This window comes from Manis javanica, chromosome 4, assembly GCF_040802235.1.
Source record: "Manis javanica isolate MJ-LG chromosome 4, MJ_LKY, whole genome shotgun sequence".
NCBI classification, from domain to species: domain Eukaryota; kingdom Metazoa; phylum Chordata; class Mammalia; order Pholidota; family Manidae; genus Manis; species Manis javanica.
This window is the reverse complement of record NC_133159.1, coordinates 34,656,151-34,668,201: the sequence shown is the minus strand read 5'-3', so window position 1 is coordinate 34,668,201 and position 12,051 is coordinate 34,656,151. Positions and strand designations below refer to the sequence as shown.

The window sequence follows — 12,051 nt, the reverse complement described above, 5'->3', positions numbered from 1 at the left end:
AGACAAGGGAAACAAAAGCAAAAATGAACAAATGGGACTATATCAAGCTGAAAAGCTTTTGTACAGCAAAGGACACCATCAATAGAAAAAAAAAAAAGGCATCCTACAGTCTTGGAGAATATATTCATAAATGACAGATCCGATAAAGGGTTGACATCCAAAATATATAAAGAGCTCACGCACCTCAACAAACAAAAAGCAAATAGTCCAATTAAAAAATGGGCAGAGGAGCTGAACAGACAGTTCTCCAAAGAAGAAATTCACATTCTTCTTTGTGAATGACAAACAGACACATGAAAAGATGCTCCACATCGCTAGTAATCAGAGAAATGCAAATTAAAACCACAATGAGATATCATCTCACACCAATAAGGATCACCACCATCCAAAAGACAAACAACAACAAATGTTGGCAAGGTTGTGGAGAAAGGGGAATCCTCCTACACTGCTGGTGGCAATATAAATTAGTTCAACCATTGTGAAAAGCAGTATGGAGGTTTCTCAGAAAGCTCAAAATAGTAATACCATTTGACCCAGGAATTCCACCATAAGAATGCAGCACTCCAGTTTGAAAAAGACATATGCACCCCTATGTTTATCACAGCACTACTTACAGTAGCCAAGAAGTGGAAGCAATGTAAGTGTCCATCAGTAGATAAATGGATAAAGAAGAGGTGGTACATATACACAATGGAATATTATTCAGCCATAAGAAGAAAACAGATCCTACCATTTGCAACAACATGGATGGAGCTAGAGGGTATTATGCTCAGTGAAATAAGCCAGGCGGAGAAAGACAATCACCAAATGATTTCACTAATATGTGGAGTGTAAGAACAAAGAAAAAAACTGAAGGAACAAAACAGCAGCAGAATCACAGAACCCAAAAATGGACTAACAGTTACCAAAGGGAAAGGGACTGAGGAGGATAGGAGGGAAGGGAGGGATAAGGGGGGAGAAAAAGAAAGGGGGCATTATGATTAGCATGTATAGTGGGGGGACACGGGGAGGGCTGTGCAACACAGAGAAGACAAGTAGTGATTCTATAGCATCTTACTATGCTGATGGACAGTGACTAATGGGGTTTGTGGGGGGGACTTGGTGATGGGGGGAGTCTAGTAAACATAATGTTCCTAATGTAATTGTAGATTAATGATAGCAAAAAAAAAAAGTCTAAGTAACCAAGATGTCCTTCCCTAAATGACTGAAGAACCAAACTGGCACATCTGTACAAGGGAATAGTGTTCAGTGATAAAATGAAATGAGCTACTGAGCCATAAAAGACAAGGAGGAATTTTAAATGTAATAATGTCAAGTCAGTTATATATATAAAGAAGTCAGTCTGATAAGTCTACATACTATGTGATTCCACTATAGCACCTTCTAGAAAAGACAAAACTATAGAGGCAGTAAAAAGATCAGTGTTTGCCATGGGTTTTCTAGGAGGAAAGGAGGGATGAATTGGTGAAGCTCCAGAACTTCCAGGGCAGTAAACTATTCTGTATGACATTGTAGTGGTGGATCTGTGACGTGAAGCATTTGTCAAAGCCTATGGAACTGTATGACACAGAGAATAAACTCTAATGTAAGCCAGGGATAGATAGATAGATAGATAAATAAATAATAAAAATTGCTGAGCTCAAGTTAAGCATCTTTACAAATATCAGCAATAATGAATATGCAAGAAAAATTGAAGGAAATAAGAAAATTATCCAAGCATTACAGTTCTGCTTCTTAAGGCAACTACATTGTCGCTCCTAAAGCTACCTTTAGTCCTTTGACTTTGCCTAATTTCCTTATATTCTTGGTCCTTGGTTCCCTCATGGGGACATTTTACCTGGATACCCCTTCCTCATGTTGGCCTTAGCCAGAATTTCCCTTCCAGGAAATTGACTGGCTATGGCTAATGTCACTGCGCCACCTGAATGTTTGAGAGGAACCTTCCCTTCAGATAAGATTATCTCAGGTCTTAAAAAAGTAGGTCCTTATATAATACTGCCTGAAGCATGGGGATCGATTTAGTATTAGTGCCTGTCAAATAACTGAAAAGTAATGAAGGGAAGGCTGGACTGCCCTGGAACTTGCTGAGTAGAACCAGCTATGTCAACTGGGTTCTTATTGCCAAACTTCCAAAAAAGAAGTTTGCACTTGTGGTCTTCGCTTTCTTATCTCGTACTACTCAACACATTGCGTGCTGCTTTCTGCCCCTGCCAGCCCACTGATACCGAATTCACTGGGTATTTCTCAGCTGGCATCTTGACCATTCTATGGCATTTGATACTAAAGACTTATTTTAAAATAAAAAAATCAATTACTTATATTCCAGAAAGGGGAAGTTTGCTTTCACTTCCACAGTTTAGGTTGACCATAGGTGATGTAAACTGGGGTCAAAAAGCCATGTATGACCTTGGTTATCTGATACCCTGAAAAAGGTCCAGGGATGGGGGTGGGTTGGGTGAATCCTGACTTGCAGTACCTTATCTCCTGTGGAATTCTTGAAGGAGCCGAGGCTATGTGACCTGGAGAAGGGAAACCTTCCTGGGCTCCTAGATCTTGGAAGTGTTCTGCAAGGAAGAGATGGAAGTCTCATTCTCTAGTTTGTAAAGATATACCTCAGACTCAGGGTGGAAGTTACAAGGAGATGGATTTTAGCTTAGTATTAAGGAAAGATGTTCTAAGAATTGAAGGAGTCTAAAATTAGATGTGGCTGTTGTAGGATGTAGTGAGTTTGTTGTGTGTGGTAGTGGTCTTACAGAGGTGACCTGGTTTCTTTTTAGCTCAATAAAACTTACAAGACATTAGCCTGGGCTCTCTGCTCATTTCACTCCGTACTCCTCCCAGATGAACTTATCTACTCTCATAACTTTAATTTTACTTAAGTTACATTAACGGTTCAGCAGTTTATATCTCCTGTCCAGACCTCTGTTAAAAACTGGATATCCAGCTCCCTTTTAGATATCTTCCCACTGCCAGCTGTCTCCTAGGCACTTCACTCTCGGCAAGTATTGTGTGCTTCCCATATGTCAGGCATATATCTAAACTTGCATTTCCAAATTCCTCCCATATACCAGGGGTGAGGCAGTGGGAGTAGTCCACCCTTGTTTGGGCAGAGAATCTAAAAACAATAATAAAATGGACTAAATGCCAGTCTGCTCTGGGCATCAAATACATTCTCTGTCCCCATGCTTCCATCTTTGTATCTGTCTCAGTAGCGTGAAGCTGGCCAAGTCACAAACCTTTGAATTAGGTTCACTTGGCCCCACACCCCATTTGGTCACCAAAGCCTCCTTTGCATCTCTTGTATCTATTCCTTGCTTGTTATCTCTTCGGCTGTGTAGTCTTCTGGCTACTACCCAGCTCTTTTAGTCCTATTGTTTTGTTGCCTCCAGACCAGTCTTTGTAAATCATAGCTCTTCAGAAGCTCTCTGTTGCCTATGCCAAGCTCTTCTCTTAGCAAGAAAATTCTGATTGTTCCTAGCTGATATTTCTAGTATCATCTTCTGTCCTTTCATGTACCCCACAGCTCCAAATTAAGGCAGTTTTGTCTATTTCTTGTATTGTCCATTCCATTGAACAAACTGTGAGCCCCTTAGGGGCAGGAATTCAGTCTTACTTTTTGAGTTAAGAGTGCTTGACTTACTAAACATCAGTAAATGTTTGGTTGAATGAATTTGGGTGGGTACAACATCATAGCTAGAGGGGAAAACAGTTTATAAATTGTAATTTAAAGAAAAGACAAAAACTCTTGGTTTAAATCTTGCCCTCTTCTTATCCTTCTGCAGGGTCTCTATCTGCAGAAAACCTGTTGCTGGAGACTTAAATGGGAGCTGAAACCCCTGCACAGCTATATCTAAATCATGTGCTCTTTCTCTCTTTCTGTCTTATATCTCTGCCTCTCTGCTGTAACAAAAGAACAATAAACTAATTCATTGGAAAGAATGTAGGCTTTGGGATGAGATGGACCTGGGTTCAGTTCTTGGCCCTATCATTTTTTAGCTGTGGAACCTTAGGTAACCCATCTGAATCTCATTTTCTCATCTGTAAAATCTAGGCAGCAGTACCCACTTCACAGCATTGTTTTGAAGAATAATGTGAAAATGTAAGTAAGATACTTAGCATATTGCAGGCCATCAGAAAATAGTAGCTGCTGATAGTATTTTGAATAGCATCTCTAGGTTCTCACATTTGGATCTGAGGGCTGGGTCTAGAGTCCAGTGTCCAGGAGGTAGGGTGCCTTTCTTGGGTGGGGTGGGACCCATGGCCAATGGGTGAGCCTTCGAGTCTATTTGCCCTGTGGACAGTGCTGGATTTCCTCGCCTGACCCCAAACATGGGACATGGTTGTGCCCAACTCTTCTCTCTTCCATTTTTTCCAGGCTCCCGGGCCAGTGCCAGTGCTTGGGCTTGCCAGTGGCGGATTACTTCAAGCAGTGGATTAATCTGAAAAAGGTACTGTGTCTGAGCCCACTTGGTGCTTCCTCTGGTTCTCCTGTGCCTAGATCTCTCCCTTGCTTTCTTCCTTCATCTCTGTTCTTTTCTTTTTGTTGTTGTCACCTCCTTTCTTTTCTTCTCTTTTCTCAACATCCCTCCTTCCACAGAAGATTGTGGTTATTTCTGGGAGAGGGGAGCTGCTTGTGGACCAGGCTGCTGGGTGGAGTATGACACTACTCTACTTGATGTCTCCCAGATGTACAAAGAAGTGCCAACTAAGGGGATTTTCCAGATTCTTTCTCAGAGCTGAATCTCCTGGCTGAGCTGCATTGCCTCAGGAGAGAAGTGGCACTAGCTGAGCCTCTGGGGAAGTATCCTCTCTGATGTGATCATTAGTCTGTCTCCTCTGACCCTCCTGATACCCTGGCATCTCCCTCTGGTTGTCAAGTGGTGTTGGTTCAGGCCGGCTTTGGTCCTGCCTAGACTCAGCAGAGCTTTGCTCTTGTGAGAAGAACCATGGGGACTAGAGCTCAGTTCCCTCTGAGCATGAGGGAGGACACTGGCACTAACACAGCACTAAGAACCTGGGGGTGGGGGCCAAGGCTGTGTGCTAGGAGCCACCCTGTGGCTTGGAAAGTGGGCCCTGGCAGAGAATGAGTCACCCAGAAAACTCTTCTTTCCTAGTCTATAGGTTAACAGAAGAAAGGAGGTGTAGGAATAGACTCCCCAGATCCCTGCTCTGCGAACGTTGCTCCAGGAGTCCCAGTCCCCTAGGGAGACTCACCCCCATAAATCTTTCTGATGTAAGGGCAACAGCCCTAGAGCAGCCTCAGAAACCCCATGCCGCTGCTCAGCTCAGTGGCTCCCAGGAAGCTCAGAGAAGGGAGAACACACCATGGGTCAGAGTAGTGGCTCCCAGGGGGCTCAGAGAAGAGAGGTCATTGGAGAGTCAGTGTGGGTGTCGTGAAGATTTGGGTCTTGAACTGTGTATTCAAGGAAGGTGGGATGTGGATCTGAGGAGAAATCTTTCTAAGCAGGGGGAGCAGCAGGCTCCTGGTATGTGTGTGGGCTGGAGCTAATTGGGCATGCAGAGGAACAGTGGAAGAGAGTGACCTTGGACTTTGTTCCATAGGTCTTGGGGCAACATTTGTGAACTTTGCTTTCTTGTATGCAGTTCCTTTGTGCTCTGGCTTATTTGTACTTTGATCTCTACCCTCTGTGCCTGCTGATATGTGGACCTGAGCAATGGTGTTTACTACCTCCCATCTTTGGCTGAGAAGGCAAGGCTCTTTCCTACCTTGGTGCCTTGGCCTGTGGCTTTACCCCTGTCTGAAGTGTCCCCCAGTCATCTTCACTAGGCATATTACCACTCCTTGAAGGTTCAGCTGAGCTGTCACCTCTGTTGAGAAGCTCAGGGTTCAATCTCTGGCCTTGAGGCTCCTTGACATTAGATGTTAGTGACCTCAGAGTGCTGGAACTGAGTCTGTGTGTTTCCTTGCAGACATGTCCCTCTGGAACACAGAGACTGAGTCTGTTTCCTCTCTGTGTCCTCTCAGTGGCCAGATCAAGGCGAGGTACAAAGTATGTGCTCAGTGTGTAACAGCTTGCTGGCTGACTCATCTTTGATAGTTTTCTCCATAAAGGCCCTTGCACACGGGGCTTGGCAAGGCTATCTGTATGGTGTGGTTCAACCTGCGCTGCTGGAAGACGGCATACAAGCTGTCAGAGTGCATCTGAGGCTGCTTACAGGCCTTGGCAAATGCAATGTGATGGCCCAGCCAGGCGAGGCAGGCGCTGACCATGAACAATAGCTCTGTAAAGTTCACTTGACTTTTGGTGTATGGATAGCTCTCTGCCTCTAGGTTCCTTGGCAAAAAGGCAGGAAAACAGCTGACCCATGTGATAACATTGTCACTCAAGGCTACCTTGGTGCTGCTGGGGGTGGAGGCAAGCTACTCAGAGCCTGTTCAGCTTGGTTCTCTGCCAGTCTGTACTGAGGCAGAGAGGGGGGAAATGGGTACATGGGGAAACAGGATTCTCTTCCTAGGTACCCTTGTGATTGCCTCTTGGGAGGTAAACTGAATAGGTCTAACCCTCTAACCACATCATGTTCCAGCTGTATTTGAGAGCCCAGCAGGAGAAATGATTTAATTCTGAACTTTAGTCCATTCCTTGCCAGCAGCCCTTCAAAATAGGGAGGCTGTAGGGCTCTGGAGGCCCAGGGGTGTGGCAATCATTCTGACCTCTTCACTGCATGACTCAATGCAAACCACACAAAGATTCCTACTCCCTTCAAAGATTAACACTAAAAACAAAGCCAGAGAGGTCATTGCCAAGGTCGTGGGAGTGTTATGCAGAAGTCTTACTCCATGCCTTCTTTCCCCATATGTGACCCAGAGCCTCTCTTTTTATGGGGTTCTCTCCTGCCCTCGATCTTACTTTATCCTCCCCCCTTCCCTTTCTTCTCTCCTTCTCAACTACCCTAGCAGAGCTTTTCCTTATGAAAAAAGTGGGTAAGTTCCTGGTCTGCTTGACCACCTAGACCTGCCTAGTGAGTAAGCAACTGGGGCTTAATTCGCCATCCCCATTTCCTAAGGCCTCTAGTCTGAGAAGAGGCAAAATGTTGTCTTTCATTTGCCCTCTCCTGTCCAGAAATGGTGTAGGAAGAGCAACTTTTCAATGGCCAGGTTTTCACGTCTCTCACCTCCACCTACTTCCCCTGTAGCAGAGTGGAGCTAGCCAATGTTTGCTGACATTTGGAATGTCATTGAATGATCTTACACTCTAATTGAGCTATCAGCTTAGAGAGGACTTGGGGCCCTGCTCCTAGCTCCCTTTAGGAAGTCAGAGCTGTCGCTGAGAGGCCAGAAGAATACACACACACACACATATAAATACATACGTATATATTCATATGAATGAATATACCCAACTGGGCATACCCAAAATTGTATGTATGTATCCATACATGCATACATGTGTAAATGATCAAGAAATACATATTCACATAGTCATCTGCAGAAATACATGGAAATATACACAGACATGAATGTGTTTATAAATACATATTCATAAAGTGTAAAGACTCATGCATATATGTAACATACACATCTTCATAAATAAATATTCTTGAGTGCCTTCTGTGTTCTAGGTATATGCTAGGCCCTGGAGCGATAACAGAAAAAATGGATATTAAGTAATTTCAACTGGATTCACTAAAAAGTTCAGAGTTATGGGATCATTTCATAAGTGGACCTGACTTAGTGGGGTGGGGTCAGAGAATGGTTCCCTGAAAAAGGGTGTCTAAGCTGAGATCTGAAGTTTGAGTAGGAATTGGCTAAGCATGTGGCAAGGCTCTGAGGTGAGAAGAAGCCTGGCAGCTTCATGGAACTAGAATGCAAGTTCCATGAAAGCAGAGAATTGTTGTCTCTTTTGTTCACTGTTCATCACTTCGAGTAAGTCCTGGCACATGGTAGATATTTAATCATTATTTGTTGAATGAATGACTGCCTGAAGCAAAGTGAGTGTGGGGATTAGAGGGAAGTGGCACGAGATGAAACTGGAGAGGGAGGCAGGAGTTTGTAAATTTTAGATTTTGAGCTTTAGTGAAAGGGGAAGCTCTTGAAGGGTATTGCACATAGGAGACAAATCATCCAATGTGCGCTTTGAAAAAGCTCTCTGTGGCTGCAGTGTAGAGAGAGCTAAGAGTAGAGATAGGGAACCAGTACAGGTTTTCTTAATGGAGCTGCAGTTAACATATTGGGTGGGATAAATCATTGTGTGGGCAACACTGCTGAATTTGTAGTATATCTGGCTCCTGTTCATTGAATGTCAATAGCACCCTTCTCTAGGTCAACCAAAAGCATACCCTCCCTGCCCCCATACACATACATCTCCAGTGGCCCAGAAGGGTGGGAGTGGGGGAGGTACTATCATGGTTGAGAATCACAGAATTAGACCATTGCTCTAGTCCAGGAGAACCCGATAGTTACTGAAATTAAACTAACAGCAGTGGAAATATAGAGATATGGACTTATTCTAGAGTGTTAATTGGTACATTTTGTTCTGCTGTAATGCAACATAGACCTTCCTAAAAATCACACTATGGAAAGTTGTAATAACAAGTTGCAATAAAAATAGGGTTAGGGCTCAATATTCAAAAAACTTCAATGACACAGAAAAGATAGGAATATAATAAAAATGGTCACATAATTTTACACATGGTAAATGGTCAAGAAATACATAAGCACCACAGTGACTATGGCAGTCTATCTTGAAAAAAAAAAAACCCTGAAATTTGCTTGTGGAAATAGATATGAGAAGGGTTGCAGCTTATGAGTTATTGTGAACTGGTGGAAGGAGAGTTCTCTGAATTCAGATGGCAGGTTGTAACCAGGTGGATGTGGCTTAGAACACATGAGGTGGTCTAAATAGCTGGTGTATGTTTGAGGTGTACATTTTCTGTATTCTTACATGGCCCTATTCTGCTGGGTATTTGTTCCTGTGTTTCTCTAGTATTGCTTATGGACAAATTTGCATGTAAACAAGTGCAAAATTTGCATTATGCTAAATTGTTCTCTAAAACATCAATTGTATTGAAACAGATTTGCTGTTTCAAAATGAGTGTTAGAGCTGAACCGACTATACAACAGACAGGAAATGGTGATTGACTGGCTGTGAGGGTTGAGGATGAAGGAAGAGACCATAGTGATTCCAAGGTTTATGATTTGAACAACTTGGTGAATCGGAATGAATTTATTTAGATAATGAAAGAAGGAGAAGTGTGAAGTCTGAAAAGAAGATGAATTCAATGTGGGTCATGTGGAGTTTAGATGCCTCTGTGACTTTCTTGTGAAAGCTGTTGAGGAGGTAGTTGAATATATATGTCTTGGGCTCAGGGGTAAGGACTGGATAAGAGATACAGATTTGAGGGAGTTATTGGTGTGTGAGTGATAATTGAAGCCATGGGAGTGGAGTGTACAGGATGAGAAAAAAAGAGAACCTAAGACAGATCCTGGAGAAATGCCAACATTTAATTGATTAAGGAGAAGGAGTCAGAGAAGAAAGGGTGGTCACTGATAGTAATAATAGTAGTTCTTATTTATTGATTGCATTTTGTGTCCTAGACTTATGTTGTCTAATGTAGTTCCCACTATAAAAGATCACTTGAAATGTAGCTGTTGTGACTAAGGAACAAATTTTTTGTTTTATTTAATTTTAATTAATTTAAATGTAAATAAAAAGCTTTCTTGAAGAACTTCTAAGTATATTTAGAACAGCCTGGGTTGGTGAATCTACATTTTCAACTGTTAACTGTTTAAAATGTAAAAACAGATCAAGTATTTCTGATGAAGATTTAGCATCTGAATGACATGTAAGTATAATTACACACTTAGTATGAAAAAATATGAACTACTTCATTAATAAATTTTTATATTGATTATATGTTGGAATGGTAATCTTTGGCTATATTAAATAAAATAAAAAATATTATTAAAAGTAATTCCATCTGTTTCTTTTTACTTGAACTGGGCATTCAATTAATGAATTAGTTATGTTGCTCACCTTGTATTTATATTTAACAGCACTATGTTGGACACTATGCTCATGAACCTGCATTATCTAATCCTCACAACAATATGTACAGTGGTCACTCTTATTTTTCACATTTTAAAGTTGAGAAAACTGAGGCACAGAATGATGATGAATCTTGCCCAGCGTCTCGCATTAAGAATACACTGGAACTAGAACTTAAATTTAGTTTTGCCTGACTGTTCATGCTAAGGAGAATAAACAGAGTACAAAAGAGAAAGACTAAAAGAGCAGTAGACTGCAGTGTCACAGAAACCAAGGAAAAGAAAGCATCTTCAGAAAAAGACTGGTCTGCTCAGAGAGCCTCATAATGTAAAGACTGTAATACGAGCGCCAGGCCTAGGCACAGGGACTTCAGCAGCCTTGGTAAAACTCTTGTTGGCGTGATAGGAACAGGAGCCAGATTGGAGAAATTTGAGGAGTAAATGAGGAGATAGAGAAATTTTAACTTTTTTAGAAATGTGGCTTAAAGGAGAGAGAAAGGATGAGAGCTCTGCTGGCAAGTATGGGGTTGAAGCAGGTTTTGTGTTCTGAGATATTAGACACACGTGCATGTTTGTAGGCACTCTTAGAGAAGGAAAGTTGAGAATACAGGAGAGAAGCTTCTGAGAAGGTGAGAGGACATAGGATGGAAATCCCAGATTCTTGAAATCAGCTCTCTTCAGGCGGAAGGTCCCCTCTTCCACTGTGATGGGGGAGGGAGAAGATGGATGCAGAAAGATGCAGGTAGAGGTTGAAGTAGTTCCTATCTCATTAGTTGTTTTTGTTTTGTTTTTCTCTGTGAAGTAGAAGATGAGTCATTTTCTGATAACTAATAACAGAAGTCTGGGAAGATTTGCAGAAAGTAGAGTCTGCTGTAGTAAAGAATAGAAGTGTCAGCTGACTTGATAAGTATAGTAGGATTTCTAGGCAGTGTTGAGAGTCTAGTTGAGGTTGATGACATTATTTCATAGTGAAACCACTCTGTTCAGTTATATGGCTTTTCTTTAGCAGAGCTCAGCTGCCTGGCTATAGGCATGCAGAAGGCAGACATTAAAAGATTCAACCAGGGTGGAGGTTTTCCCCAGAAGTGTGATGAAAGGAACAAAGGACGTGAATATTTGCCACGACAGTGGTTCCCAAGGTGGACTATGGCATCTAAGCTGGATTTTGAGGGAAGAGAAAATAGCACAGGGTCCAATGGATATGGAAAAAGTAGATAGGTCCCAGTGAGATGAGGAACAGGTGTATCAGGTATAGTGCCAGGTGGAAGGATAAGAGCTTATAGGTAGAGTAGGGTGTCTGAATTCATGGTTTCAGAGATGGGGCAGTTCTAGGTGTTGGCAGGTTCCAGGGTATGCCCATGGGAGTGGGTAGCTAAGAGTGGGTGGAGGAATATATTACTGTAAATAAAGAGGTCAAGAATTGGATGGGTCAGATGAGACTTCCATAAGGATGTGAATATATGGAAACACACATGTACAAATGATAAATATATTTTTGCTACACATGCACAGACACACTGGTATTAATTATGCACAAATGCATGCCATATACACGTACAGTTCACATACAGTCAGAGCAACCATGCAAAGGCATGCACATACACTCCGAAATAGTCTGGAATTCCCTCTGATGCCTGGTCCTGTTTGGATGGGCTTTTGGGGAAGCAGGCAGGCAACCTTAGGAGGATTCTGAGTCAATCCAGGTAGATAGGGCTTGGCCTGTCATGCTGAGAATTTGTAGGGACAGAGGTCACCTAGAATTTAACACTCAGATGTATCAGGTATGAAGATTGCTGCTCCACTTTCCCTTTGCCATCTGTGCTCCATGCCCTGATACAATTTCTGGGTACTCTGAAGGGCCTGGGGTGGGGACTAGCTGGGAAAGAGGGAGTAAGGAAGAGGAGACCTTCTTGGGTCCCTCCAAGGAGCCTTTCTATCCCCCCCTGCTAGGAGTGCATAGCAGGAAAAACTGCTGAAGGGAAGGTTAGTGTCTACGATTGAATATGACTTTTCCTGACCTTGGAGCATTCAGAGTCCCAATCAGT

At 42.5% G+C, this 12,051-nt stretch overlaps 1 protein-coding gene across 13 annotated transcripts in view; it reads left to right on the top strand.

The window, feature by feature from the left end:
* Positions 1-12,051, top strand: part of ERI3 (ERI1 exoribonuclease family member 3) — a 128,208-nt gene that overhangs the window by 64,386 nt on the left and 51,771 nt on the right. For all 13 annotated transcript variants that reach the window (XM_037002254.2, XM_037002252.2, XM_037002251.2 and 10 more), the window contains one exon: positions 4,376-4,448. In XM_037002254.2, coding sequence (XP_036858149.1) covers positions 4,376-4,448 — 73 coding nt within the window. The remainder of the gene's footprint in view (positions 1-4,375; positions 4,449-12,051) is intronic.